This window comes from Hirundo rustica, chromosome 1, assembly GCF_015227805.2.
Source record: "Hirundo rustica isolate bHirRus1 chromosome 1, bHirRus1.pri.v3, whole genome shotgun sequence".
NCBI lineage: Eukaryota > Metazoa > Chordata > Aves > Passeriformes > Hirundinidae > Hirundo > Hirundo rustica.
In genome coordinates, this window is record NC_053450.1 from 33,947,091 (window position 1) to 33,973,935 (window position 26,845).

The following is a 26,845-nucleotide window of genomic DNA, read 5'->3' on the forward strand; positions in this document are numbered from 1 at the left end:
ATTTAGAAAAAAATGTTAGAAACTAGAGTGCTCTGCATTGTTATTCACATCTAAAAAAGGTCTTATCTTTACTAGCATTGTGTCATGGAGACGCAGAACAGTCTCCCTGAGAAGTGAACAAATGCAGTTTGTCAGATGGGGTTCTGGATTTCGTCCGAGCACATGTTTAGTGAACTTGCAGTCAAATCTTATTAATGAAAGGAGAGGCATCATTGTTTGTAATTGAATGAATAGTTCAGGAAGTGCTGTCATTTGGGGCTGGTTTCTCTTTGTGTGCTCGTGCATGACTGATGTCCTTGGCAGCTTAGGTGCAGCGGTGTTGCAAGCTGGCAGTATCTGCACCTGCTGAAACAAGCAGAGCAGCTCTTTCTCAGACATCCCATGCTTCTACAGCAGCTGCTGCATTGAAACTAGACTACTTTCCCCGTGGATCAGCTCATGAGCAGGACATACTAGATTTGGTGCAGTTTCCCTAAGAAGCTGCTCTTAATGGCTGATGCAGGTAAATCTGTGATGGGCTGTGCTGTAATTCAGGGATAAATGCTTTGTTTTCCTTTGTGGAGAGTAGGCAGCCTTCCAGTGCCAGAAGACAGGATTAGTAGAGTGCTTTGGTTCAGTTTACTTCCTGAAGAATGCATACCTTCAAGAAAAAAATATTCCTTCCTGAAAGAAGTGTTGAAGAAATCTGTTGTAGTATGTGCTGTATGGTTGATCTAATATGATGAAAATGGGGTTACACAGACAAGTGTTAGTAGAGATTTCATGTCCCCAGCATCTGAAACTCCTTTGTCCTTCATTTCCCACCATTGAAAGATGAGTAAACAATAAGTGAAGAGTGAAGGTAATGAGGATGAAGGCATGAGCCTACTACAACTATCTGATAATGAACTTTTGGAAAGACAGTTAATAGATTATTTTGTGTATTAATATGTTCTTGAAAGGATGAAAAAACCAAACCTCTCTGTGTGCAAGGTATTTCCTCTAAGCAACAAAAAGAAATTCCCCAAAGAAGCCTTCCAGTGATATGCTGAGGACAAAAGTTGCTGAAAGCTGGAGAGACAGAGTTTACAGTAACTTACTAATTTGAGTATATTTGTTTTGTGTATCTGTAAACTTAAGTTGTCTTCCAGGACAAGCAAAAAAATACCTCTGAGATTAAAGATCTGAAGAATTTGTGCTGCAGGGTGAGGGAGGCTGGAGAGTGGAACCTGAGCTGTGCCTTTCCCAGCAGTCTGGGCTGTCCCTGCACCTGGTCCTATGCAGTGTGGCAAAGTCCTGCTGTCAACAGGAACACAGGCACAAGGGTCTCCCAGGCAAGTTATGGAGTCTCTCCTTATGCCAAGTATTCAGGCATCTGGGACATCCAGCTCAGCAGGCTGACTAGGATTTCATAAAACTCTAAAAATGCTGCCTCTCCTGTTGGTGTGAAAAGCTTTTGTCACTGTGCTGCTGAAATTTTTATGTTCCTGAGGAATGTCTTGATGATTTGGTGTTTTTTCCAATTGGAGAAAAAGTCCTGTTGATAGATAACTGGAAAAGTCTGCCCATTGCTATATGATGTGTTGCTGCATACTGCTTATTGAAATCCAGCAGGATATAATATGACAAATTTCAGCTGATAGCTGAGAAGGTGACAGAACAACTACCAGTCCTGGATATTTGACTTCCTACTTAAGCTACAACTTGTTTCTAAAAGTGTATCTTGTTTGTTTATGGAGCAAGAAACAAAACACTCAGAAAGGCTTTGGTTAGTATCCAGCGAAACCATAAAAGTAAAGTAGTTTCAAGAGCTAAATTTGTGAAACTGATTTGTGTGATCAGTAGACAGTCAATAAATATTTGAAAGCTACTTAGTAATATTTAATTTTCTGCAAAAGTGCACAGCTGGGAAGACAAGCATATTCAGCCAAAGCAAATAGTGGTGCATAAATCTAAGACAACCAGTCAAGTGGAATGCTCTGAGCAGCAGTCATGCTACTGAGTGTCACTAACAAGAGGAGGTGAGGTGAAACAGCATGGGTGACAGTCACTGTGTGTAGAATGGCTCTGGAGCCAAGCCTCTGCTCTAGTCAGGGGTAGAAGATGGGAACAGAAGAACATTCCTTGTGGTCCCGGTGGTAGCTAGGATGCTCTAAGTCTGCTGCTAGTTGTTTATCTTCACACTGGCCTTGCCCATGCATCACAGACATGAAGACAAGCCAACAGCAGCCCTTGTGAGGCTCTGCAGCGTGGCAGTCTGTGAGCATGTGTACAGGATCTTGAGGATGCAGTCACAAACCCAATCCAGATTCCATTCAGCTCCGGCCTGGCTGAGGAGGTGCTGAAATTCCCTGGGTATCTACTGATCTGCTCAGAGCAGAGGTATTTGAGGTAGTTTTAAACAGCAGTGGCCATTGAGCAGTACTGAGAGCAGGGCAAACAAAACAGAACCGTTAATTCAGTATAACACTGAAGTATAAGCCTGGTACTGAGAGCAGGGCAAACAAAACAGAACCGTTAATTCAGTATAACACTGAAGTATAAGCCTGGTGTGGAGTGGTTATGCATTCCAGTATAATTATCAGATATTAGTATATTTACCAATTCTCAAGGACTTTTGGAGTAAGCCACTGTTCGCATTTTGGCCAGAGATCTCAAAGATCAAGCACAGATTTGTGTAGTTTTAGGGAGCCATGTAGGTGTAGGTGTTTAAGCTGCCTTGAGTCAAGGATGGGAAAGAAGCATTTGAAATATGTCCAAATCCATAAGGGATTTGGGGAATGGTATAGGGAAGCAGACTGGTGATTCATTTACAGACATTTAGTAAAGGAGTCTTCCAGATCTAGAGAGTTTTCTGTAGATTACATGTATTTGTATCAGTAGTGCAAGCATTGTTTTCTGAACAGGTGTTGGTATGTGGGAAAGGATGCCTGCCTGTTAGTTCACATTAGTTCACGGAATCATTATATATTGCCATTGAGTCTTTTGTTAGTAATCAACAAGAAATTACTGCAGCTTAGAACAGACATATAAAATAGTGGTGTCTTACTTCATAGAGGAAAAAAAACCACAGGAAAAATACAGCTATTACCTAGCCAAATATGATACAAATTTTAAACTTTGGTATTTCTTTTATTGTGTTTTTAGTTGATGGCAAGGATGACCTGGGTGTTCTTCTATATTATTTAAGTCATATACATAACCCAGAGTTAACACAGTCTTTGTCTAAAAATTAATTCTTAGTTCCAGAGTTAAAGAGTAGGATGTTTTCTCCCTCTGTACAGGAGAAGATGCGTATCTGTGTGTGCTCTACTAGCATGTTCTTTTTCCTTTCTTCAGTCCCACTCTTGCCATGGCCCACAGGAATCTGACTGGAAGCTGTAATGTTAACTGTGGATGTAAGATTCATGAGTACAAGCCTGTCTGTGGATCAGATGGAATAACATATTTTAATCCTTGCCTAGCTGGCTGCATCAGTGGTGGAAACCACAGCACAGGGGTAAGTGTTTCACCCATCATCCACACACAACTCCTGAGTAGCCCCTTGGGACTGCTGCAGATCAAATACTTCTCTCTTCCTAGCTCAAGCATCCCTCCGCTGAGCTTCAGAGAAGTTCTCTGCAGGTGACTCCTCCATTTCTGAGCCTTTCCATGATCTGAAAGACTGGCAATGCTGTTATTGCATGGTCCCAGCCCTTTCTTTGAGACCTTCCTTCTAAAGAAACACTAACTTCCTTTAGTTATGTACCAGTTTGAGGCGCAAGTTTATTTGTACTAAGTGCATTCTCCATCTGAGTGAGTGCAAATGTCATGGGATAGGGAGGGCTAGTGTTTCCCATACAGACCCCAAAGACCTTTGGTGGCAGTGACCTGCATGCCTGCTGTTTCTGCAGGGCTTGGAGAGGGTACCTTGAGTCATTGTCATCTAACTCGGCTTTCTGCCAATGTAGGCAGCCATGTCAAACTGTCTTTCTTCAAGCTCAGTCTTACTTTTTAGAACAGTTTGAGGTTTTTTGTGACTCCCTTTCTGAATTGAAGGAAGAATTTAATTCTTCAGGTAGTTGGAAGCGTGTTAAACTCATGTTTAAATTTAGTTAGGATTTGTTTAAAGTCACTGGTGTTTGTCAGCCTCATCATTTTGCCCAGGTAGCTCTTGCACCTGCACTAGTGCACTGATAAGTCTGTGGTTTTCCTGGCTAGGTAAAGACTGCCCATGTACTCTGCTCTTGTGAAACACTTCAACCAGTCTCCCATGCCCTTTTTCTAAACCTCTTCCAGGCTAAAAGAAGGTTGTCATCAAACTCAAGTAACCCGAACTTAAAAGATGTTAATAATCCACTTTCTTTCTTGGAAATACATTGCTTGTTCCAACCCAACATTCTAGTTATGCTGAACTGGAGGAGGACATCCTGCTGGTAAAACCAAACTATGGAAATTTGACAGTTTCCAGGACTGGGCACAAGAAGACAGTTGAAAAGTAGAATCTGACTTAAGTATCAACAGAGCATTATGGTCATACTAGTTTCCTTAAAAATGAGCTCATAAATTCTTCTGTTACAGAACTGTCCTTTTAAAAAGGATAATTAAGAAAGACAAGAAGTAATGTAAACATTGATTTTCTTAGGGCTTGATTGTGCTTTCCAAAAAGCTTACTTAAAAAGTATCAGTCTCCTGCTTTGCAGTCTTGAGCCAGCCTGTGAAGCAGGAGGATGTTAGCTCCAGCACCGTGTTTTCTCAGGTCACCTGGTTAATGGTATGAAAAAGCATGTTTATACATAGATGCCACTGAGAACAGATTAGTTTCCTTTATTTTTTTTCCCCTTTTTAGATTATCATGCTGTTTTTTGGTAGAAAATTGTTTTGACCAATTGGAAAAGCCTCCAGTGTGAGCCTGTGGTTAAATTTCAGTGTCTATATAATCTAATTTTTGCTTTCCTGGATTGGGACATAGGCTTCATCTTTGTCACATTTTGCCTGATATCAAACTGACACTATTCATTTATTTAGTAGGGAAATACTCTGGAAGTGTGTGCTCTTCACTACAGATTTTGAAACATACTCTTGCATCTTATGATTTAAGAAAAGATGCTTCAAGGCCTGAAGCTTAAACTCAGTAGCTAATGGTGAATAGAATAGGGCTGACATTGCTTGGAAAAGGCATCTGTTGGATTAAATAATCCTTTTTGTATGGTACTTTTAAAAACAATGAATGTAAGTTAGTGCCGCTGTGTAACACACAAATTGTTGCTAATGTATGATATTTGGATTTAAATTTATAATGTAGAGTGTTTTCAAAATTACCCATTTAAAAGTCTGAACTAAGAGGAAAGGAGGAAAGGATACCAGTGTACAGTTCACACCTGTTTATATATTTTTATATATATATATACACACACACACACACACACACACACACACACACACACACACACATATATCTGTTCCTGTACTCTTAATATTTCTGTCATTCTGTCTCATTTAATACACCCACTTAATTTCACTGGTGATGAACCAGGATTGAGTTGTAAAGAGGTCTAATTTCTGTAGGATTCCTATTTTGCATTTGCATTTGGAAGTAATAAGGTGTTTAGGGCGAGGTACTGTAGAAAGAAATCAGATACTCAAGTGATGTTAGAGTGGAGTGCTGCCTTAGGAAACCAGAATCTGTCGTTGTCTTTGTTTCTAAGTGATGTTGGGCAAGTTAGTTAAACAAAACTTCTCCCTGTTGGTCATTAGTCTTGTATTCTTCATGTTCTGGGTGATGAACAGGAGCAACAACCAGAAGTGCCACTTGTAGATGGACTGCCTAAATCTGTATTTGAAGGCATGAAAAGTTACACTTAGTTTAATTGGGTATAATGGAAAATGTTCTGAAAAAAAGGATTCCAGTTGTCTCAAATTAGTCACCCACATTTGTGAAATCTTTGATCTGTTTCAGTCACTTAACTACAAAATAGAGATACCATCAATACTTCATAACTGTTTTGAAGATAAATTACTCCTTTTTGAATAAGTTAAGCTATAATTATGAGTGTTATAGAAAATCGAAATGAAGTATGAGCCGTTCCATCTTTGTGGTGGAACATTCTTAATTTGAGGAAAAAAATACTTAAGTCACATTTTGAATATGGGAGGTAAAATACTGGGTAAATAGATACATTATTAAGATGTTCAGCTAAATCCTGTGGGGGAAAAAAGTGTGAGGTTACATGATGGCGTGGATGCATATAAAGGTATATGTTAAAATTCACAAACAGCCATGATTTAGATATATCTTGGTGTATAAGTTCTTAAATTCACTATCTTTAGATGATTTTGTAACTTCTGTGCCTGTGTGGTCCAAAGTTTGATGAATGCAAAAATTGAAACAGAAAGCTCCTTCCTGTAATGTCACATATGTCCTGGCCAATTTATTCTGTAGCACTGGAATATTCTGATCTGCTACACATCCCTTTGCCATACATTAGATGAAAACAGAAGTGTCATAAATGTGAAAGAAGGTTATTTCTGACCTAGCTCTTCCTCCCCTTGTTCAAATTACAGTCCTGTTTGCCTGTGAAATGCTACTTCTTTTTTCAGTCTCTTCATCTTAATTTCATTCTCTTTGTCCATTCAGGAATCTCTCAGTGAGTCCTGCAGTCTCACTGTTTCAGTCTCTGCTTTCCCTTTATTCTCTGTTTTAGCTCCTGCCCAGATCTACACCCACATCCAGGTGGAAGGTCCTGAGCTTCAAGCATGAAGCGCAGCTTGTTGCTCTTTTGCCAGATCTGGGTAGCTTTCCATTAACATGGCAGAAGACACTGCCTGAATATAAAAGTCAGCAGCTTGCTGGATTTCAGAATATCACCATTGTCACTGCTGCCTGAAGAGCATTTCCTCACTTTTTTTGTAGTACAGTAGAAAGAATACTTTTCTCCAGCCTCCCTGTCAGAAGTGATCAAATTGTTTTGTCAATATTTCCCAAATATATACCAGATGTTCTTTTAAACTCAGACTAAATAAAGCAATGGAACGGCAACCTCATCACTGAGAGTCCTGGCCAGCTTTAAAATCACGTGGAGACATAACTTTGCTTGTGCTTGGGGTAATGATGCTCAAAGCAAAATAATTCTCAATTGAGAAATACCACAGGACTTTGTCTCTTTGCAGTGTCTTTCCTACATACATTTTTCCCATGGAAATGTTCTTTTCCTCTCTCCCAGGTCAGAAATTACACAGAATGTGCCTGTGTGCAGAGTCGCCAGGTGATCACTCCGCCGACAGTGGGCCAGCGCAGTCAGCTCCGGCTGGTGATTGTCAAAACCTACCTGAATGAGAACGGCTACGCTGTGTCTGGGAAGTGTGATCGAACCTGCAACACGCTCATCCCATTCCTCATATTTCTCTTCATTGTAACCCTTATAACAGCATGTGCCCAGCCATCAGCAGTCATAGTGACACTCAGGTGAGAGCTCAGTTATGTTTTCTAAGTACTTTGGCCGTGCTCGCTATCACCAGTGCCTGTCAAGCTTGTGTATCTTCAAAAAGTGAGTAAAACCCTTGTGTAGCCTTAAAAAGTGAAAGGGCTCACAGGGATGGGGTAAAATCTGTTTGTATTTAGAATATGTAGTGGATGATGATCCACTTTAGGAAAGAGGAACTGCGCAGTAAATTCCAGGTGTTAGAAAGAGAAAACAAGCAAAAACATCATGGAAGAAAACTATTACTCCTGCAAAATTTTCAGCCTTAGAGCAATGGTTTGGATTTTCAAATGCAAGAGAAAAACGCTAGTACTTAAAGTTATCCTTTTCTCATTCTTAAAATTGCTCATTCCTGCCACATGCCTGGTTTTGAGTCCTTGTTTTTTATCTTCGCAAGAATTTTGAACTTGTACTGTAGTAGTGGTGTTATTGCCATTACTCTAAGGATAGAGAACAACACAGCTTTTGTAGGAAAAAGGCCATGGCATTTATTTGTCAATTTGAAAAAAAGCATTCATATTTTTGGATTGGCTTTTCCCGTCTCTGCCATCTAGTTTGATAAACATAATCATTCCCTGTAATATCTTTGTCCATTTAAAACAGTTCCTGTAAGTGAAGTTCTGCTGATTTTTAAAGAAGATTTAACTGAAAAAATACAATATGGTCTACTGCTAAAATAAATTGTATTTGTTTTATGTATCTGTGTTGCTACTGTTCAAGAGAAGGACGAATTAGAGGAAAATTTTATAATTATTTACTAGAATTTACAAAGCATACTCATAAGCATTGGTTCTGCTGGTAATAGGAGGACAAAGAATGGTGTAATGATGTCCATTTGGTTTGAGATCTGAAGCTGAAGAGCTCAGAGTTGAAGAAGTAAGTTCTTTTCAGATGAAGATGAGTTGGAAGATTAAAAAAAAAATAGTTCAGTTGGAAGGCACCTACAGTGGGCACAGAATCACAGAATTCATTCTTTTCAGGTGAAGATGAATTGGAAGATAAAAAAAAAAAAAAAAGAAAAAAGAAAAAAATAGTTGGAAGGGACCTACAATGGGCACAGAATCATAGAATTTGAAGGGGTTTGAGGGAACATTCAAAATTACCTAGTTCCAACCTGCTGTCGTGGACAGTCAGCTTTCCTAGACCAGGTTGCTCAGAGCTCCATCCAACCTGACTTTGGACTCTTCCAGGGATGGGACATCCACTGTTTCTCTGGGCAGTCTGTTCCAGTGTCTCACTGCCCTCACACTGAAGAATTTTCTCCTAATATCTAATCTAAACCTACTCTTTTTCAGTTTGAAGCCATTGCCCCTTGTCTTGTCCCTACATGCTGTGGTAAATACTCTCTCTAATCATCCAGTCCAACTGCCTGGACTGCAGAAATGCACATCCAGTCCAACAGTCCACTGCAGGACTGAGCAGAAATGAAAACCTGTTAGTGAGGGCATTGTCCAAACACTGACAGGCACGAGGCATCAACCACCTCTCTAGGAAGCCTCTTCCAGTGTTTGAGGTACTCTTCAGAAGCACACCCGAAATGATCCAGATGCAGATGGACATCCTGTCCATGAGACCAGGTTTGAGCTTATCTGAAGTAAATCCCTACACATGCTTGAAATTCTTGTGGTGTTCATGTCAGGTCTCAGCACTAGCTGTTTAGCTGCATTAATTGCTAATATAGAGACACATTTTGTCCTGGTTTTGTGTAAAATCTGTCTTCAAACTGAGCTTTTTTTACACCAGTCTTGTGCCTTTTATTTCTGTGAGAATGGTCCTCCCAACCACGTAGAATTTCCTTCTGGTAGTGTTGTCTTTAAAGCTTCACTTTGATACTCTTGGACAAATTTAGGCCCCTCTAAAAATAATAATAATGGCAAATCTTTGTAATAGGTCATACAACTTTGGAAAATATGAGGCAGGTCAAGACTTGCTTTGGTATCCTTGGACTCAGTTGTGAGCACAGCTGAGAAACCTCCTCTGGCAGGAATCTTTGTCTCATGCCCTCCAAGGACAAGCACTCTCTTGCTGTCATTTTCTCAGCTCAGGTGGCTAAGGTTTATGTAGGAGCCTGCTGCTGACAAAGGGAGGACGTTGCTATATCACATTGAGGAATTTTGCCTCCCAGTTTGCTTTTCAAAAACTGCACAGAATGGGTGTAAGGATCACTGTTGGGACATTGAAGCCAGGCACTCGGAGCTGAGTACATCAGAGTTCCAGCTGCTCAGCATTACCTCAACTATTGTGTGCACAGCACCATTATAATTCAGAGACTTCTGACTTTATTCCTTCTGTCTCTGGATTTCCCACATATAAAATAATAGTAATAAAAAAAAATATTGCCCTTGCATTGCAAGTAGCAAAGGCTAGTGAAGATCAATATTGCAGTGAACCTCACAACACTGAGGTTCATAAGGGACAGCTCCAACAGGGTTTTGTAATGGGGGCCCACACACCTGGACAGTGATACCTGCTGTCCCAAACCACATACTGTACTTTGTCCATTCTCAAAGGTCTGTGGTCCACATTTGTTCTCCAATTTCTCAATTTCTTGACTTCAAAACTGGATTTCACAGCTGCGTCCCTTTGACTGCAGACTTTTTGTGGGTTTTTATGGTGTATTTCAGTGGCATTGGAAGCTATTTATCTTAAGACCTTTAGATTAAGAATTATAAATATTTTAAAATCAGTAGATAATTTCTGGTTTACTAAAATTGTAGTGTGGAATTTTGTTACTTTGTATTCAGTCTCTGTAAGCTTGACATTTTTCCTTAGAAACCACTGGAAGGCATCTTGTATTACTTGAGTTGAAAAGGTATTTAAAGAGTCTGTTGGGATGTTTGTACTGAAATTTTTCATAAAGTAATTCCAAACTGCTTATGCTACACAAAGATTTGGTAAATTCAGAAACTGAGTTCAGCCTTCAACAATTTAGTTATCTATTAATTCTAATTTACCTCACAAATATTAAGAAAAATAAATTAAGACATATGAAATAATAGAAAGCTATCATGAGAAGCCATAAATATTTTGTTTGGATTCTCTAAATTTCCTTAATGTGCTTGGATCACATTCTTCAGGCTTTACACAGGTAAAGAAAGGTCAAAAGGCATGACTGAGATTTTGATTAAACAGGTCCAGGAGAAGCTGGCTGTAGTTTTTCCTAGCAGTGGGAATTAACAATAGTAGAAGCTAAAGAGAAGAAACTTAGACAAAGATTTTCTATAGCTGAGAAAAAAGCCATGAGGTAGAGCCAGAACATAGCAGGATGATTATTAGTTATGACTGTTTCTTCACTGGAGTTTTCTGTCCACCTGCTAGGTCTGTGGAAGATGGGGAGCGGCCCTTTGCACTAGGAATGCAGTTTGTTTTATTAAGAACCCTCGGTAAGTCTTACAGTAGCTCAACATTTCCATAAAGGCCATGCTCAGCTTAAATGCACCATAAAAGTATTAAAATTCTGTAAATCTGCAGCTAATTGCTTGACTAACTGTATTAGGAACCTAAAATTAATAACTTCTGAAAAGATAGCATCTGAAAATATGGTTAATATGTTTTTTTTGGTTACTGACTTTCTAGAACAACATTGTTTCACAGAAAGATAATTTTTACAGTTTCAAATTGTACTTAAAAATTAATAGTTATTAAATATTATTTTATAAGGATTTCTTTAGCTTTCAAAACAAGAATTTTGTTGCTTTCAGCAGTAACAATAGTTTTTCTCATTTTTGAAATAAACACTTGTTACTTAATGTCTTTCTTCTAATATTATTTAATGTCTTTAAAGTGTTTCAAAGCAAAAATGGGTAGATGCTAAAAGTCTTTATTTTTCAAAGCATTCCCTTTTAAGATCTCTGATTTCTAAAATCCTGCCCATAAAGAGCACTCCAGGTGTTCAGCTACTATGAAGTACATGACTAGAGCAAGCATTGTATTCTATTCTAAGAGAGCAAGAGAAGCCCATAAAGCTGCATCTTCGTTTCGTTTGAGGAAGGAAATTTAATCTCATCTTAAAGATGCTGTATTTCTGGAGAAAGCAGGAGCATTCATTGGACTGGCTGCATTTTTAGCTGCCTTAGAAGTTAAAGTCTGTTTCTTGGGACGATCTATTCAAAAGGAAATTTATAATCTTAATGGTCTTACCCCTTACATCTATTTTCAAAAACATTTTGTGATCTTCAGTGCTTTTTTTACCTTAATATAAAAACAGCACCTTTCCCAGCTCATGGGCAAAGGATGTTCAACAGGTAATGCTGTGGAGATAATGTATTTCACCTTCTATGTTCCTGAGAGCAAAATCGGATTTTTTGGGGGAGACACGTAGCTCAAGAAGAGCTGTCTGGGGACAGCAGATTAAAGTGCCTATTGTAAGGTGCTGCTGCATTGGCTTCTTTGAATTCCCTCCATTTGTGGTAGGTTTCATGTGTGGGGTAAATAGTGTTGGTGGGAAGATTGGCTGGCCAGTTTTCCATGGTTTACATTTCATGTGAGAACAGCAGTGTAAAAATCTCAAAAGTGTTCAACCTACGCTCTTTGGCTGGGGCGTATAATTTCTTTAGAAGTTTTCCACAATATGCTAACACATATTATTTCTCTTGCTATTTTTGTTTCAGCTTATATTCCCACTCCAATTTATTTTGGGGCTGTTATTGACACCACGTGCATGCTTTGGCAACAGGATTGTGGCGTACAAGGATCTTGTTGGGAATACGATGTCACCTCGTTTCGTTTTGTCTACTTTGGGTTGGCAGCTGCTCTCAAGTTCGTGGGATTCTTTTTTATTTTCCTGGCCTGGTATTCCATAAAGTGTAAAGAAGAACAACTGCAGAGACAGAGTTGGAGGGCTTCTCCGGTGAACACTGTGAGTGAGATGGTTGGACAAGCTGGACCCCAACAAAACTATGCACGGACTAGATCCTGCCCTACCTTCAGTTCCCAAGGAGACATCGGTGTGGCACAAGGAATGAACTGCTTAGCACAGACCTACCCCGGCCCTTTTTCGGAAGCAATAAATTCCTCAAATGAAAATGCATTGGAAGAAGTCACTGTTGAGATATAGACCCCTGGCTTGGTAATGTAATATTTAGTTTTGTTGGTTGGCTTAGTTACGGCGCCTTGTTAAACACCTGTGCCTTCTATTTTTAATCTAAATGTAACACGTGATAAAACCAACAAAGCTTGATGCGAACAACCATAATATGTTCCGGAGGGCTGGATACCTCAAACCAACCCGAGTTCTTATTTCTCCCCTCTCAACAATGGAGTTTTAAAAATTGTGTTTGTCATTATTTCAGATGTGTGCATTAAATGTCCATGCTCTGATCTAATATCATTGTAAAGTTGAGGCGTTAAGAACAGCAGAAGTCAGTGGACGAGTGACAAAACCTCATATTGTTGGTGTCTAGACTCAAAAAAATGCTTAAATGTATTGTCAACTTCATATCCACAAATTGTATTTTTAATAGATGAATAATTACTGTGAGTTCTGCTACAAAGCACAACTGAACTTATTTAAACTATGCAATTTATTTGGATAATTGTATGTGCAGCAAATTAAGTTTAAAGCTTGCTTTTAAAGACATTACTGCAACTGAATTTGAAAGGGGCTATTTTCAGGCGTAATCATTAAATTAAAAAATAACATAAGGTTTAAAGTACTGTTAGTAACGTGTCAAGCCATACAAGAGTTACGCATCAGGTAACGTTTGCAAATGTTGAGTTGTAACATCTTTATCCTGTCAAAATGTGCATTAGTTTTCATAATTGGGATGTAGTCATTCTTCACAAAGTATATAGGATACTGTAACGCTTGAAGTAAAAAACTTCAGTATTGGTTTATAGTAACATTAAGATGGAGGAATCATACACACATACCAGAGCAGATATGTGCATATTTCTGCAATGTTATTTGGGTGGCTGTTACTGGCACCAAATCCATACTTTCCTGAGGAAGAAAACAGCTGGTTATAGCTTGATAGGAAGTTTGGCTGTCCTTCAGAGCTGTGTGCCAGTCTAGTTCAGCTTCAGTGGGAGAGTCCCGAGGGAGAGCTGACGGCCTCTCCGGTGTCTGGGAGCTGGCGGGCCCCTCGCAGCCAGCGGCAGCGGAGCTCAGGCTGCAGGAGTGAGCCGAGGAGCCCCTCCAGGGGGCTGTGAGCAGCCTGCCCACCGCGGTGCCAGCTGGGAGGCTCTCCCTGGCACCCCGAGGCACTGAGCACCCTGACAGCTGGGCAGCTGGGAAGGGAGGGCTGGCTCAGACCCTCTGATTTCTGCCACACGTCTGCCTCTCTAGCTGCCCAGTGCTGGGCAGGCTGGTGGGACAGGCCTGGAGCTCCTGGTTGTGTGGTTTGTCCCACACGTCTGCCTTTCCTTTTCTCAGCTTCAGTGAAAGCTCCTGTGAAGGCAAAGGGTGAGTTTGTCTCTTCTTCGGCCCTCCAGGTGAAGAGCTAAGAATAGAAATTACTGGCAAGTGTGGACTCACAGGACGTGATGTGGCCTTTGTTTATTCCAAATTACTGTAGTGTGTTCTCTCCCTGGGAAATGCTGAGACTTTCTAATCAAATGTGCTTGGCATTTCATTTCTTGCGCTGGAGGCTTTGTAGTGCCATGCTCATGAAGTACTAATGATGTCTCAAAGGGTAGAAAATTATATCAGTTGGACACGGGGAAGTCAAGGCTGTACTGTGCCCTGCAGGGGAAGTCTTAGAAGTGTAGGAAATTAAAAAGCAGTCTTTTAAGAGGACTCAGTCTGGCTTGGATTTTGCTGAGTAGAGAATTTGTTTGAAAATAAATAGGAAAGCACAGGGATTCCACATATTTTTGAATGGAATTAGTCCTGATATAATTTTTCAATTTAGAACATGTGTGTTGATCAAATATTATATGGAACCACGTCCTTGAAAATAAAGGCAGTACTCTCGTTGGCATCCACTGAGTTGTCCTGGGAAGGGATTTCCCTCTCTGCCTTTGCCAAATGACTTTTGTCCTCACCTGGATCCTCTTGACCAGCTCATGGGACTACCCATGGGGCTGCTTATTTCAGAATGACTCAGTCCATTTATGTAGTTCGTAACAATTCTTACTCTTCTTGTCTGAAAACTCCGATTCTTCTACCCCAAACACAGAGGAATATTGTTTTGATCTCTTCCTACCATTCTGTCCATATTCACAGCTTTTTTGCGTTGAGCCCGACAATGGCTTTTCCTCTTATGCAGCCACCAGATACAAAGTGTCTTCAGCTGGCAGGCCCTTCCTGAGATAATGGCTTCTACACTTGTCCTGAGAAATAAATTTCCTTGGCTCAAAGGTGTTTGAGAGATATATATATATACATATATATATATATATATATATATATCAGAATAGATGATAAAGATGTTCCTTTTGTTTCAGTCTCAAATATTTGTTGCACCAAGAATTGTCTACCATGGCAAAAATTGGTAAAGTAGTAGGACAGAGTGTAACTGCAGCCCAGCACTTGTCCACTTTTATCACTTCCCCGTTTTAATCATCACAGGGAGAAGTGAAGAGTGACAATCTTTTCAAATACCTCAGAAACAGAGCATTTAGGGAATTGTAAAAGACTGAAGATTAATAGTCTATCCTGATCTCTTATATTTCATGCCTTGTATGCTTCTGTTCCATACGAAAACAAGGGAGAGCAGATTAGGACTGTCAGGAACTAATGGCACTGATGCCAAAGAATGAGAGTGATAAAGGTAATACTGCAGCTGCTGCTGTTTCTGAGCTTTCAAGGGATTTTGGAGCTTGTTGCAATGGACACCATCCATTTTTTAGGATATCCTGACCCTTCAACTTCCAAGAGCATTAATATTTCCTAAATGTCTGGAAAAGTGGAGTGTAGAAAGAAAGATGTTAACTTTGGAAATGCTGAAAAAGCCTTTTATACATACTTTCAATTTTAATTTTTAATTAGAAATAATTTTTTTTTTCTTGGAGAATTATATGCAAAACAAAATGTAATTCCTTACATTTCAAACAATTTTTTTTTTCTGGTTCTGGGTGTAGATAATTTTGGCAATGCAAATAAATTTCTGTAAAATCAATTTAGTCAGCCTCCTCCTCTGAAAGAAAACCCAAACTCTGGCCAGTTTTTGATTGATTCCTGCAAGAGGGTTTCTCATGAGTAATCTGTAACAGTCTAAACTAAGCCAATAAAGGTATGCAGGGGAAACACACTCACTTCCTAGAAATGTCAGTTCCTGCATTGTGATTGACCGGTGTATGGACTGAGAGCTGCTGAACAAACACTGTGTTCTGAGGCTGTCATTGCTGGAGGAAGCAGAATCGCCAGACATTGAGTGCAGCCCTAGCACCCCTCGTCATGGTCGACACAAGGTGCTAAACTGACTTCACAGGAACTAAAAAAGAGCTTTGCCTGTCATCCGGTGAAGGGGCCCATGCTGTCTTCCTACTGTGAGATCCTCTCACCGTAGAACATCAAATTCCATTAAGTTGTAATTTTTGCCACCTTCCCTCTCTATCCATGAAAAGTTTGGTAGCGGTGAATTCAAGAAAAGGTGAAGCAGGTGTCCTGCTCACCCACAGGCTGCTGTGGGTTGCAAACCCAACCTGCCTGCAGCTTACCAGCCAGTGATAACATGGAGCAGCGACATCTGGTGATGGTCAAAGTGCCACCATGCCCTCATAGGACAGACTAACTCCCTCTTCCACCACTTAGGCCTGATTTAGAGTGAGGAACATGAGAGGAGAAATAGCCCAAATATATGGACTTGAGTGAACTTGAGGTTAATTGTCCCTGCTTAGCTTCCCATTCACCCTTGTTTCCTGAAAGAGAAGAAAACTTCAGAATGGATGCAGCCATGCCCTTGGCTGCTTATGAATGCAGCACCCTCAGGAGATAATTTGTAGATCTTTGCAGGGCTGGAATAGTGTGGAGAGTAGGACTCTCCATATTTCCAGTTTTAGTCAAAAGCCCTCTGGCTTTGGTCCCCTGCTTCCCCTTGGGCATACTGGATAAAATGTGGTATAATTTGGAACCAATGATGTTTTGTAGCCTTTCAGTACAGTGTGAGCAGCTGCAAGGAACCTGGAATATTATTTGGAAACTCAGTTCTTTGACCAGCCTATATATCTTTAAAAGTGTGTGTAGTAACATACAGTTCTTCAGAATTTACTGCTATGTAAGTGAAGTAGAGGCACAAACCTCCTACTAGGTATTAGAAATGTACATTTGAAAGGTCCTAAATTATTTACAAACACTTAAATATAGTGTTTTCAAAAATATGGGGGGGCAGATTATATTATTAATTTGTAGTATTAGGTATTAATTCATTATGGCTCTGATTCAGCAGAACACTTAAATATGTGGGTAAATTTATATATTTAAGTAGTGCACTTGTAAGTAATACACATATGTAAGGATGGAACTGAATCCTGTCTGCATTCAAAAAGAAATTCCTTTGTCCAAAGAGTATTTCTATGATGAGCGTTTCCCCCGTGGAGTCGGTGATAATTGTAAACCAGAATAGCACAAAGTAACACTTGAGTACTCTCCTGTGGCATTCAGGTGTGGCAGCCTAGATATCTGGCAATGGAGGAAGGCTGTGATTTTCAAATAGAATTCAAATTCAAAATATTTTGTGAGAATAGTCTAAGATTAGTTCTCGCTCTTCCTGCCATTCGCTTATTTTTGTCTGAAATTTCTGTCTGAAAAGCTGTGTGTTACATGGGGAGATAGATTAAATAAAGGCATCTTTCTGACCTTAGAGCCAATGAAATTGCTCAGGTAATGCTGTAGACTCGAATTGTGTCCTTTCACAGGATTTGGACCTAGAAGTTCAGGTGACAAATTGGCAGTGTCCCGCACAAAACGGAGCAGAGCACTGCCTGCTCACTGGAACTTCAGAGAGCATGGCTGGGAAAGGGGTCAGCACCTTCTGCACTGTTCTTAGTGAGTTTTCCCCCAAAAATGCCTAAATAATTGCTGCCTTACTACACTTCTGTGCAGGTGATACCACAGCTCTTCATGGTGTTATGTTGACATAAAACTGATGATAAATAGGTCCAAAGTGTCTTACTGCTGTTTTGGAGCCGGATTCTTGGCCTCACTAGTCCAGTGTTGAGGCTGAAGAACCTAGGCCATACCTTATGTTGGAAGTTAACATGCTGGTGCTTTAGCAAGTGTGTGTGAACTGGGGAATAATATCAAGCTTATTTAGCTTTTATACTCTGTTCACTGGTTGTTACTACTGTTTTTGGAGATCAAAGACAAAAAGCTTCCTAAACAAGTTAATCTTTTTCTGTTTTCTCAATAATGTGTTGTTTACAGTGGCTTAGGAGATGCCGTGCTGCATGCTTCAGAATCTGGGTTCCCCCAGCTGAAGCCATCCAGCTGTGGTTGCTTTGCAGGGGCTAAAAACACCTGGTAACAGAGATTGACCAGGACTGCGACCTGCATCGTCATTGCTTTGGACAGAGTGTTTGCTACTTACAGATTAAACCTGTAAGCAAAACACTTCAGGTTCTTCACATACTGGACTTGATTCTTTGGATGTTTTCATCACTTCAGAGTGCTTAGAAAATGGGCAGTCAACATCATGGTGGTAGATTATTCTTTGGTAGGGAATGAGGGCTTTATTCTTTTTTCTTTTAACATTTTGTTTGACAAATAACAATTCAAAAGGATTGCATGTAAACGTTGTCACAGAGTAGGGATGTGGAGCCTTCAGTGTGAGGACAGGGTATGGTCAGGGTTCACATGATTTGTCTCCTTTACACTGGGTATCACTAATAACATGCTGCTTTGTGGCCAAAGGTTTGAAAGGCTACCTGATCCTCAGGAAAGAATTTTTTCCTGTATTTTCCTCATAATTTATTGCATAAATTGAGGAAAGTTAACACTATGCATGCCCCGTAGCCGTATCTGTTACATTAAACTGCAGGTTTTTACTAACTGCAGTTAATAGTTTTAGCAGTTACCCCTCCAGTCCTTCAGTTCAGCTAACTATTTTTATTTTTATTAATATAGCCTGTTAAACACAGACTTAGCTCTCCAATTTCAAAGTAGCTCCAAAGTTTTCTTGACTTCAGGTGTTACAGATTAGATGCTTATTTATCCAGGTTCCATTCTACTCTTCTAATTATTGCATTATCCATTGTGTGCTGTATTTTTTTTATTTTCTCAATCTCAAACGTTGTCACCATGTTATCCTGTACCAATGTTTTGTTCATTATATAGAATAGGTGAAAAGCTGTGGAATTAATGAAGGGCTACAAAAAGCATCCAAAATGTTGTTCACCTTGAGGAAGGGTGAGACAGCTTGATAATCTCTGGACAAAAGACTAAACAACACTGTGGTGCTAATAGGTACTGAAGTATTTTATGATATATTCACTATGACTTAAATGACATATTCAAGGCATGTCAATGATGCAACTGCATGTGTTCCTGTTCCTAAAGTCTGGACTGCTCTGACAAAGACAGTGTTTGTAATTCCTGGTGGGCCAATTCCTACCTAGCTCTTCTGTGGGAAAGTAATTTCAGGAGTCTGTGTAGGATTTGGCCCAGCACTGTTAGGTAAAGTAAAAGCTACACAGACCACAGAAGTCTAGTGTAGAATGTATTCAGTCTGCTGTAGCATGTTACTTTATTTAGTCGCTTTGCTTAAGCAGGGGCTAAAAATACATTCTGATAAGCAACACTGGGATAAATTCTGGAACCACTAAACCAAGCAATATTAGCAAGCGTTTGAATTAAAATGAGGATTGAGATCTGAAATATGAATGTTCTTTCATGGAATATCAGAAAGAGAGGGATAGAATAAGAGCAAATTCTATCTCTAGGAATGGAAAAAGGCCAAATCTGATTGACTTTAAAGTGAGCTATGATTTCCAAAAAGAGGTTTTAAAATCTTGGAGACAAAATTTCCTTTTTGAATTCTGAACCATGATTTTTTTTATTATTTTTTTTTTTTCCTTGTGTTATTGTGCCTGGGCTGCTCGTGCAGGGCGGGTGTCTGTATTCTAAATAGCACTGAAAACACTAATAGCACTAATCACACTTCTGACCAACAGGCCAGAAATTTTGCGTCTGTAGAAAACTCCATATTCGAAAACTTGGAGGGAAATTTCCTAACAAAACAAAACAAAAAATATGTACAAAATGATCCAAAGCTGAGTTTCAGTAAGAAAAGAAGAAAATTTTGCCTCAGTGGGATCCACAATTGAGTGGAGGCTTTGCTGAAAGAAGACCTGCTCTTTTCACCAGCTGAGCACATGGGAGTTTGGCCCCTGGCTGCAATGCATACCTCTACCAAATGATTTGTGCAGAACAGCAACAGTCTGGGTGGTATTGTAGGAGCATGGAGTGGGCACACTGCCTGTAACTGTTTAGTTTTTAAAAAACTCATTATTAAACAAATGTGTAGAGTATTAAGGAAATTTGTAGAGTATGTCTGATGGTATGAGTGTGTGGGTGCTGTGCTGTGGTAAAAAGAGAATAATTGGTTTACGCTGGGTATTTTTGCATACTTTAGGCTCTTGTATGGTTTTTTTAAAAATTTATATTTATTTCTCAGCAGAGCTTAGAGTAATTTTAAAGTTATATAACCCATGATTTAATGAAACCTACTGTCAGCATCTGTTGTAAACAAGTGTTTACAAAACAAACTCTTGAATACTTGATACTTGGAAATAAAAAATAGCATATCATGTGTGTTGATTGAGTCCAGATCCTCTCTGATTTCAGTGTAAGACTTACACATTTTCATTTCCAATACATATAACCACACAAAAAAGCATCTTTCAGCTCTCCCTGCACGTCACCGGTGTCCAAGACCAGAGCTGTTAAACCAAGGGAAGTGGATGAAATTAGGTTTGTCGCTCATCTCGGGTGCCGCTGCCGGTGGAACGCTGAAGAGATGCAGCCCTGGGCAGCGCTTGTGGCGTGGCTCTGCACTGACACCTGCAGCCCGAGGGCTGCGGACACTGCAGGCAGCCGCAGGCAGTTCAGGCTGTGACTGCATCCGCTCAGGTGCGACACAACATTTCTGAGATTGTCTCTGGATTGTACCCTGTTTGCTGCACATCGGTTCTCACTGAAAATGGTGTCAGAGCACACAGACAGGACCGGTGAAACGAAAGGAAGAAGTTTGTTACAACATCACACGTACCCAGGCACCCATGGCTGCTCAGGGCTCAAGTCTAGTCCTAGGCAGATTTCCTTGGACCAGGCTGTTTCACCTCCTGGCTTCTCAGCCCTGACTGTTTTACACAGATCCTCTCTGAATGTGCTTGTGTGACTCCAGTGTAGACAGCTGCAGGCATCTCAAGGGATTTTGGTTGGGAGAGTGGAGATGGTCTGTGCTCAGACCTGCCCTCCAAGATGCCTTCCCTCAGCTGTCACAAAAACCTACAGGTGACTGAACTCCAGAATTATGCTCTGATCCAAATGTTTTTTGCAAAGCTGTAGTGTGCATTTGCCTCAGTAACAACAGGATTCACCTACAGATAACAGATGTAAGTCATGTCCCTGCCTGTGGTGGGGGTTGGAACCAGATGATTTTTAAGGCCACTTCTGACCCAAGCCATTCTGTGATTCTGTGTCTAGTTCTGGAACTGAAGCACTACACATCTTTGCTCTTCTGTAGTGTTTTCATCTTTGCTAAGGGCTCTCAGAAAGTGTCTCACACTGTCCGAGGATGTTAGGGCAATACTGGCTGCCTTAAATTCCAGATGAAACATTTTACACAACATTGCTACCTCCCAAAGATGTGCAAGTTTTAAAAGTTCTTCCTGTCCATCTCCAGGAGCCCTTCAGAAAGCAATGAACTGTGTACTGCCTTTCAGAATAGACACATCTCTATTGCTCTGCAGATCACAAAAAGCCACAAAGGTCATCCTCCTGGCCCTCCCCCATGTGATGTGCACTTGCCAGATTTAGGCACTTGCTTCATTCCTGAGCCTGCAGCTGCCTGTGAAAGCTTCCTGACAGTCACACCATGCACTGCTCGTGGACTTGACTGCCTCAGCTATGGGACAATAAGCACTGTGCAGAAAGAAATATAAAATAAATAGAGACAGCAACACACTGCTTAGGCTGCGTACTTAGAAATATGACAGATTTTGACCTCTTTAACTTGGTTTAGTTTTATATTTGGTGGATGTTTCCGAGAGAGCGAGGATCGGATCTCATTACTGTCTGTACCTCTTGCCTACAGAATGTGTCCTTTATACTTTCTTTCCTCCACACTCCTATAAGACACCTGTAAAAAAGGCTCACACCTAGTTTAGAAGGTAGGGCACTGTTTAGCTGATAGTTCAGATGACTGAGTACTGTCCTAGAAGAAGAAAAGTAGACAACTTTCAAACCAATAAGATGCTCATTCTTCCATTTCCTGAATGAGTACTTTAAGCTCTCAGGTGAGGAGGAAGGACAAGTGGGATGAATCAATGGACCACACTGTTGCACCATTCCCTTCTCTATCTCTGCCCCAGCATTAAGAGAAGAAGAACCTAGCTTGGTTTTCAAAGAACTGTACTTTCAAACACTGTAGGGCACCATTGTTGGTGCTGGATAACTCCCTGCACAAAGATACAAGAGGTGGTTGTGTGGGACCTTACTTCAATTTGCCTTTGTCCTTCAAGTTCTCCCCAACTCGTTGGCTCAGCCTGCTCTGCACCCTGCTCTGAGATACATCGATACATCCTGTGCTTGCTAGTGTGGTTTCAGGGCAGGCTTCTCTCAGGGCTCTATCCGACATTGCAGTGACTGCTTCTGTAACACTTGGATTCATCTGCTTTCCTGATCCCTGCAAACTTCATGTCTGCAGGAGCATCAGAGTCCCAGGACTACAAAAAAGAAAGAAGAGTTCAAGAAGCACAGATTCAGAGGCTGAGTTTAGGTATGAAAGTAGTCTTATTCACAGGCCATCGAACAAACATATGTTTGTTCATGTAAGAGGAAATTGACCTTGAAAGCTAAATTCTTTTTTATGCTGACTCTTGTACCAGGGAGACACGAGTTCTGACTAGGGATCTGTGGTTCACTCTTGGTAAGCACTGTGTCTGGTCTGCAGTGCTCTGCCGTCACAGGGAGGAGAGAGCAGCAAAGCAAGACAAGGCTTCATGAAACATTGCATTACTTCTGGGAACTGCTGATTGTACAGCTTGGTGCATGGAGTTAAGGAAGAAAGGACTGGATGAATTTGGAATTAAAAAAAAAAAATAAAATCACAGCATGTCTTAAACAAACAAAAAACATACATAACTCATATCTCCAGGAATAACTTATACCTAAGAGAATGTTGTGGGTTATTTGGTTACCTGTTGCTTTTAATGTGGATGGATTCTTAAAACTGAAACTGTTAGCATATTTTTGAATAAAACTTAGGAGGAAAACTGATCATGTGGACTTCTCTGAAGCAGGTAAAGTAGAACACTTTTTATTTCAAGAAATATTGCTTCTAGACTTTCCCGAAGCCAGAATTGTACTATAAAAGTATCACAGAAATATTATACAAGATTTAAAAACACAGTTTGTATCCTAGTAACTTAAAACCTATGTACAAATAGCATCATTCATGACCATAAATACGTTTTTCTATCAATCAGCCCATGACACATACATCAGATAAAGAACTAGTAATTTTAACATATTTACAGAGTCCATCAAAAAGACTGCATCTTAAAATTATTAAAATCTTATGAAAAGAATCTCCTTTTTAAAAACTTCCAACTTAAAATACAATGTAATGAATGTAAGTTTAACCTGCAGTGCTTACAATAGCCAAAAAGTATTCACTACACTAAATAACGAGTAACAGGTAGGAAACACACCCGTGAGTTGGACACCGTGGAATTACGTCTGTTTGAGGTAATTCTCTTTTGTTGCTGTTGTGATAATTATTTAGAAATTTATTAAAAAGCAAGGGAAAATATTAAGTTTTGAATAATACAGATTTTCAAAGTAATTTTTGTATTATACTTCATATGATTTAATGTTTGGTAAAGTTCAAGAAAAATCTTAGAATACAACAACAGAAAATATTACTAAACTACTATTTTTTGCCCTCATGTGCCTTTTGTGTCTAAAATAATTGAAACCTAACATGATTTTATCATTCCCTTTAACGTCTGTTCAAAACAAAAGAATTTAAGACTCAAAATGATAATAATTCTTTCAAGATATTGCTCAGAATAATAAAAATCAGGTGGGGTGGCAAAAACATTTATGTACTGATGTAAACCTTTCTACCAGTATCAGGAAAAAAAAAAAAAAAAAAGGTCAGAAAAATTAATGGAATTTTAATACTGACAATCAACATACAGGGAAACAATCCAATTTAAACAAAGCCTTCTACAGATAACAATCATTAGCCATACCTTTCTGAGAGTAAATTTAATAAAGCAACAAAAACATGCAATATTTTTGCTAAAATGATATTTGAAGATTCTGTTTCCACAATCCATGGTGTTTACTTCTTTCATGTCAGTCTGTTTATTGATTTCACAATTTCATAAGACAACGAGCAAACTAAGAACCTATAAGGTACTAGATGCATAAATGGTATGGCATACAGATTTTAAAAGTGCATTTTCTGTGAAAGCATGGCATTAAGAATTGCCAGTGGTTAAAATAATTGATGGAAGAGACATTATGCAGGCATAATAGGTGAACTGAAACACTCAAGTCATGGTGGGATCATTTGGAAATAAAGAAAGTGACTTGGACATCCTTTTCAAAGAAATAATTTTTAGCTTTCGGAGAATGTGCTGCTGCATTTGAGAGTTAACACTGTTTCTTTTAAGGGAAAACTGGAAATCTTGCTTCCCAGTGCGGAGAATTACAGTGAGAGCATGTGCATGTGAATAAAAAATAATGCACAGAGACAAATACTGAACTGGGCTCAATTTATCTGCAAAACGTATCTACAGTAAACATGGAATGTCAGTTGTCTTGATTTCCTTTATTAGTTTGCTAATAAGAAAAAGGAGAACTTATTTAACAGTTTACAACTTGATCTAATCCAAGGAGAGTGGAGCTGAGGCACTGCCTTCTGCATTTAGGATTTGTGAGCTTTCTGCTGTGAGACTTTGTTTGGTTTTTTTTAAGAAAGTTCCTTCTTCCTGGGTACTGACAGGTGAATCCCTAATGGATATGTTTACAGTCTGATGAACAAAGGGTTCATCAGACCTCATGGGAAGATACATTTGGTCTTCAAATATATCTTCCACAGTGTCACTATCCTGATGAGTGTCTTTTTGAGGAATGCTGATGGGCTGTAGCATGAAGCTATGCCGGGACTCCAACTCAATCAAACCGTTCCCACTGAAGTCCGTATCAAAATGGTCTGATTCTTTATCCTCCATCCATATTTCAGCTGGATGACTATTTCTCCAGTGTGCGTCATTGAAACTACTTTTCTCAGGAATATCATTGTTTAATTCAAGTTTCCTCTCCTGACTTAAATTCACCGTGCTCAAAGCAAGGGCTGCAAAGTCTGTTGGCACAACAAGCTGCAACTCTTCTGCAGTCAGGCCGCTGGACTCCTCAGCAGAAGTCATTTCCACCAAGGTGAACGGCGTGGATGTCTCGTCCCCGTAGCTTCGAGCAGCATTATCCTTGTCCGGTTTATTTTGCTGGTAGTAACTGTTCAGCAGTGCAAACATTCTATCTACATCCTTCAAGTAATTAGTCCAGTCAGCCAGACTAAGTCTAAAGTTGTGTCTGTATTCATATACACTTTCATTCACACTGTACAAGTCTTCCAGTCCTTGCCAGTCAACGTCGCCAGTGAAACTGGGCAGCTTAGCCTTCCCATCCATCCCATAATTGTCCTCTGTTGAAAGAAAGAATAAATTCTACTGGTGAACACTATTAAAGGTGCAAGCAAAGCTTTCATGTGTGTTTCTACTTCAATTGGCTTGAAAGCACCACTGTTCATAAAGTAGACAGCTCAAAGTGTAATACACTCCGCCTCTTCTGTCATCAGATGGATGGTTCTGGCCTTGGATATGTTCACAACCCCTGCTAAACTCACAGCAAGAACTCCCTGTCTCATGCTACATCCCTGGGCTGACGAAAAAAATAACAAAATCTGCCCTAATGGGGCTTTGTGATGGCATTCAGAGATAAGTCCTTCTTCTGATATGTCAAGGCAGGAAAAATGTTCCAATACATAAATAATCCATTTGACTTTCTTGAGCACTCCAGCAAAATACGCAATAACCAAAAAATGGTTAAGTATAAAAGAGGGGTCTACATCTGAAAGCCATTGGTGACCTGAAATTAAATGCCCACATGAATTTTGTTTCTGGGTAGCTTAGAAAATACGGTCTACAAGCTAACCAGACACATTTTATTTAGCAAACGATAGTCAAAGAGGGTTTTAATCTGTTTTGTAAACACTCATTTTAGTTTACATGGAGCAATTAGGGGAAATGAAAGCTGTAAAAAATTTGTGTGAATTAATTTATAGGACTGCACTACTTTGTAAAATAGTGTTAAAGTATACAATGAGGATCTTAAGGTTTTGTTTTTTAAAAAAAACAGCTTTCAAACAAAATATCTATCAGCCTTTTCAAATAATAAGTCTGAATAAAGGGCACAGATATGGGTCTATAGGTAACAACAGAGCTGCATTTTTTATTGATCACAGCCAGAAAACGCAAAGACATAAAAGAAACCCAAATATTTTAAAAATTCGCTACAGTGACTGTAGTGACCCAGATGACCTGTGATGTGAAGCCCATTTTATACTGAAAAGTAATGCTGAACAGCACTGTTCTATTTAATTCAATGGGCAGACTGAATTAACTGGAAAGATTTTATCAACAAGGTGGTCTACATGGGAAGATGAATCAAGCAATTCAAATGTTTGTCAGGGAAAGTGACACTTTTTCCCTTACAAATGTTATTGCTGGCAATCTTTAGTAATTAACTCACTGATAACGATCTATTCTCTTCATGAAAACTGTACAGGCAGGTGGGCTAGTAGCAATTACTTTGGAAGGCCAAGTGACTGCAGTCCAACCATGTGAACTGAGCTCAAATCCTCATCTATATTGAGCCCTGAATTCCCACAGATGGTTCCTGGCATCTCCATTAATTTGCTCGCATTTTAAGTTGCTCTTCCTCATTATTCAACTAGAACAGAAGATAGAACTTCTGTCTATCATAGATTACATCCTTTGCTTCTTACTAGCTTGGGATTTCACAGTAAAAGAATTTCTCCAATATTTAGTCCACCATATGGAAAGACAGAAAAATACCATTACAGTCAGAAAAAATATTACATTATTACAATGTGGGGCCTTACTCTGCTCCCACCAAAAGGAGACCACTTTCCTTATCTGAAAACACCTGAATATTTCCTCTTAATTGGAAATATTTTGCAAAATAAAATTTAAGTGTTTTATTTTTTTAATAT

General features: G+C 39.6%; 2 protein-coding genes across 8 annotated transcripts in view; one reads left to right on the forward strand and one right to left on the reverse strand.

Annotated features, from left to right (window-relative positions):
• SLCO5A1 (solute carrier organic anion transporter family member 5A1) overlaps nt 1-20,075 on the forward strand; it is a 74,183-nt gene extending 54,108 nt beyond the window's left edge. The window contains exons 6-9 of the mRNA XM_040066867.2: nt 3,319-3,478; nt 7,182-7,423; nt 10,758-10,822; nt 12,050-20,075. Of these exons, the coding sequence (XP_039922801.1) occupies nt 3,319-3,478; nt 7,182-7,423; nt 10,758-10,822; nt 12,050-12,495 (913 nt within the window). The 3' untranslated portion in view covers nt 12,496-20,075. The remainder of the gene's footprint in view (nt 1-3,318; nt 3,479-7,181; nt 7,424-10,757; nt 10,823-12,049) is intronic.
• Nucleotides 20,076-22,834: 2,759 nt separating this feature from the next.
• Nucleotides 22,835-26,845, reverse strand: part of SULF1 (sulfatase 1) — a 147,750-nt gene continuing 143,739 nt past the window's right edge. For 4 of the 7 annotated variants that reach the window (XM_058422593.1, XM_058422592.1, XM_040082051.1 and 1 more), the window contains one exon: nt 22,921-25,255. In XM_058422593.1, coding sequence (XP_058278576.1) covers nt 24,438-25,255 — 818 coding nt within the window. In that variant the 3' untranslated portion in view covers nt 22,921-24,437. Of the gene's footprint in view, nt 25,256-26,845 lie in introns of all 7 variants that reach the window. The other 3 variants (XM_058422602.1, XM_040082069.1, XM_058422599.1) reach the window with 2 other exon arrangements.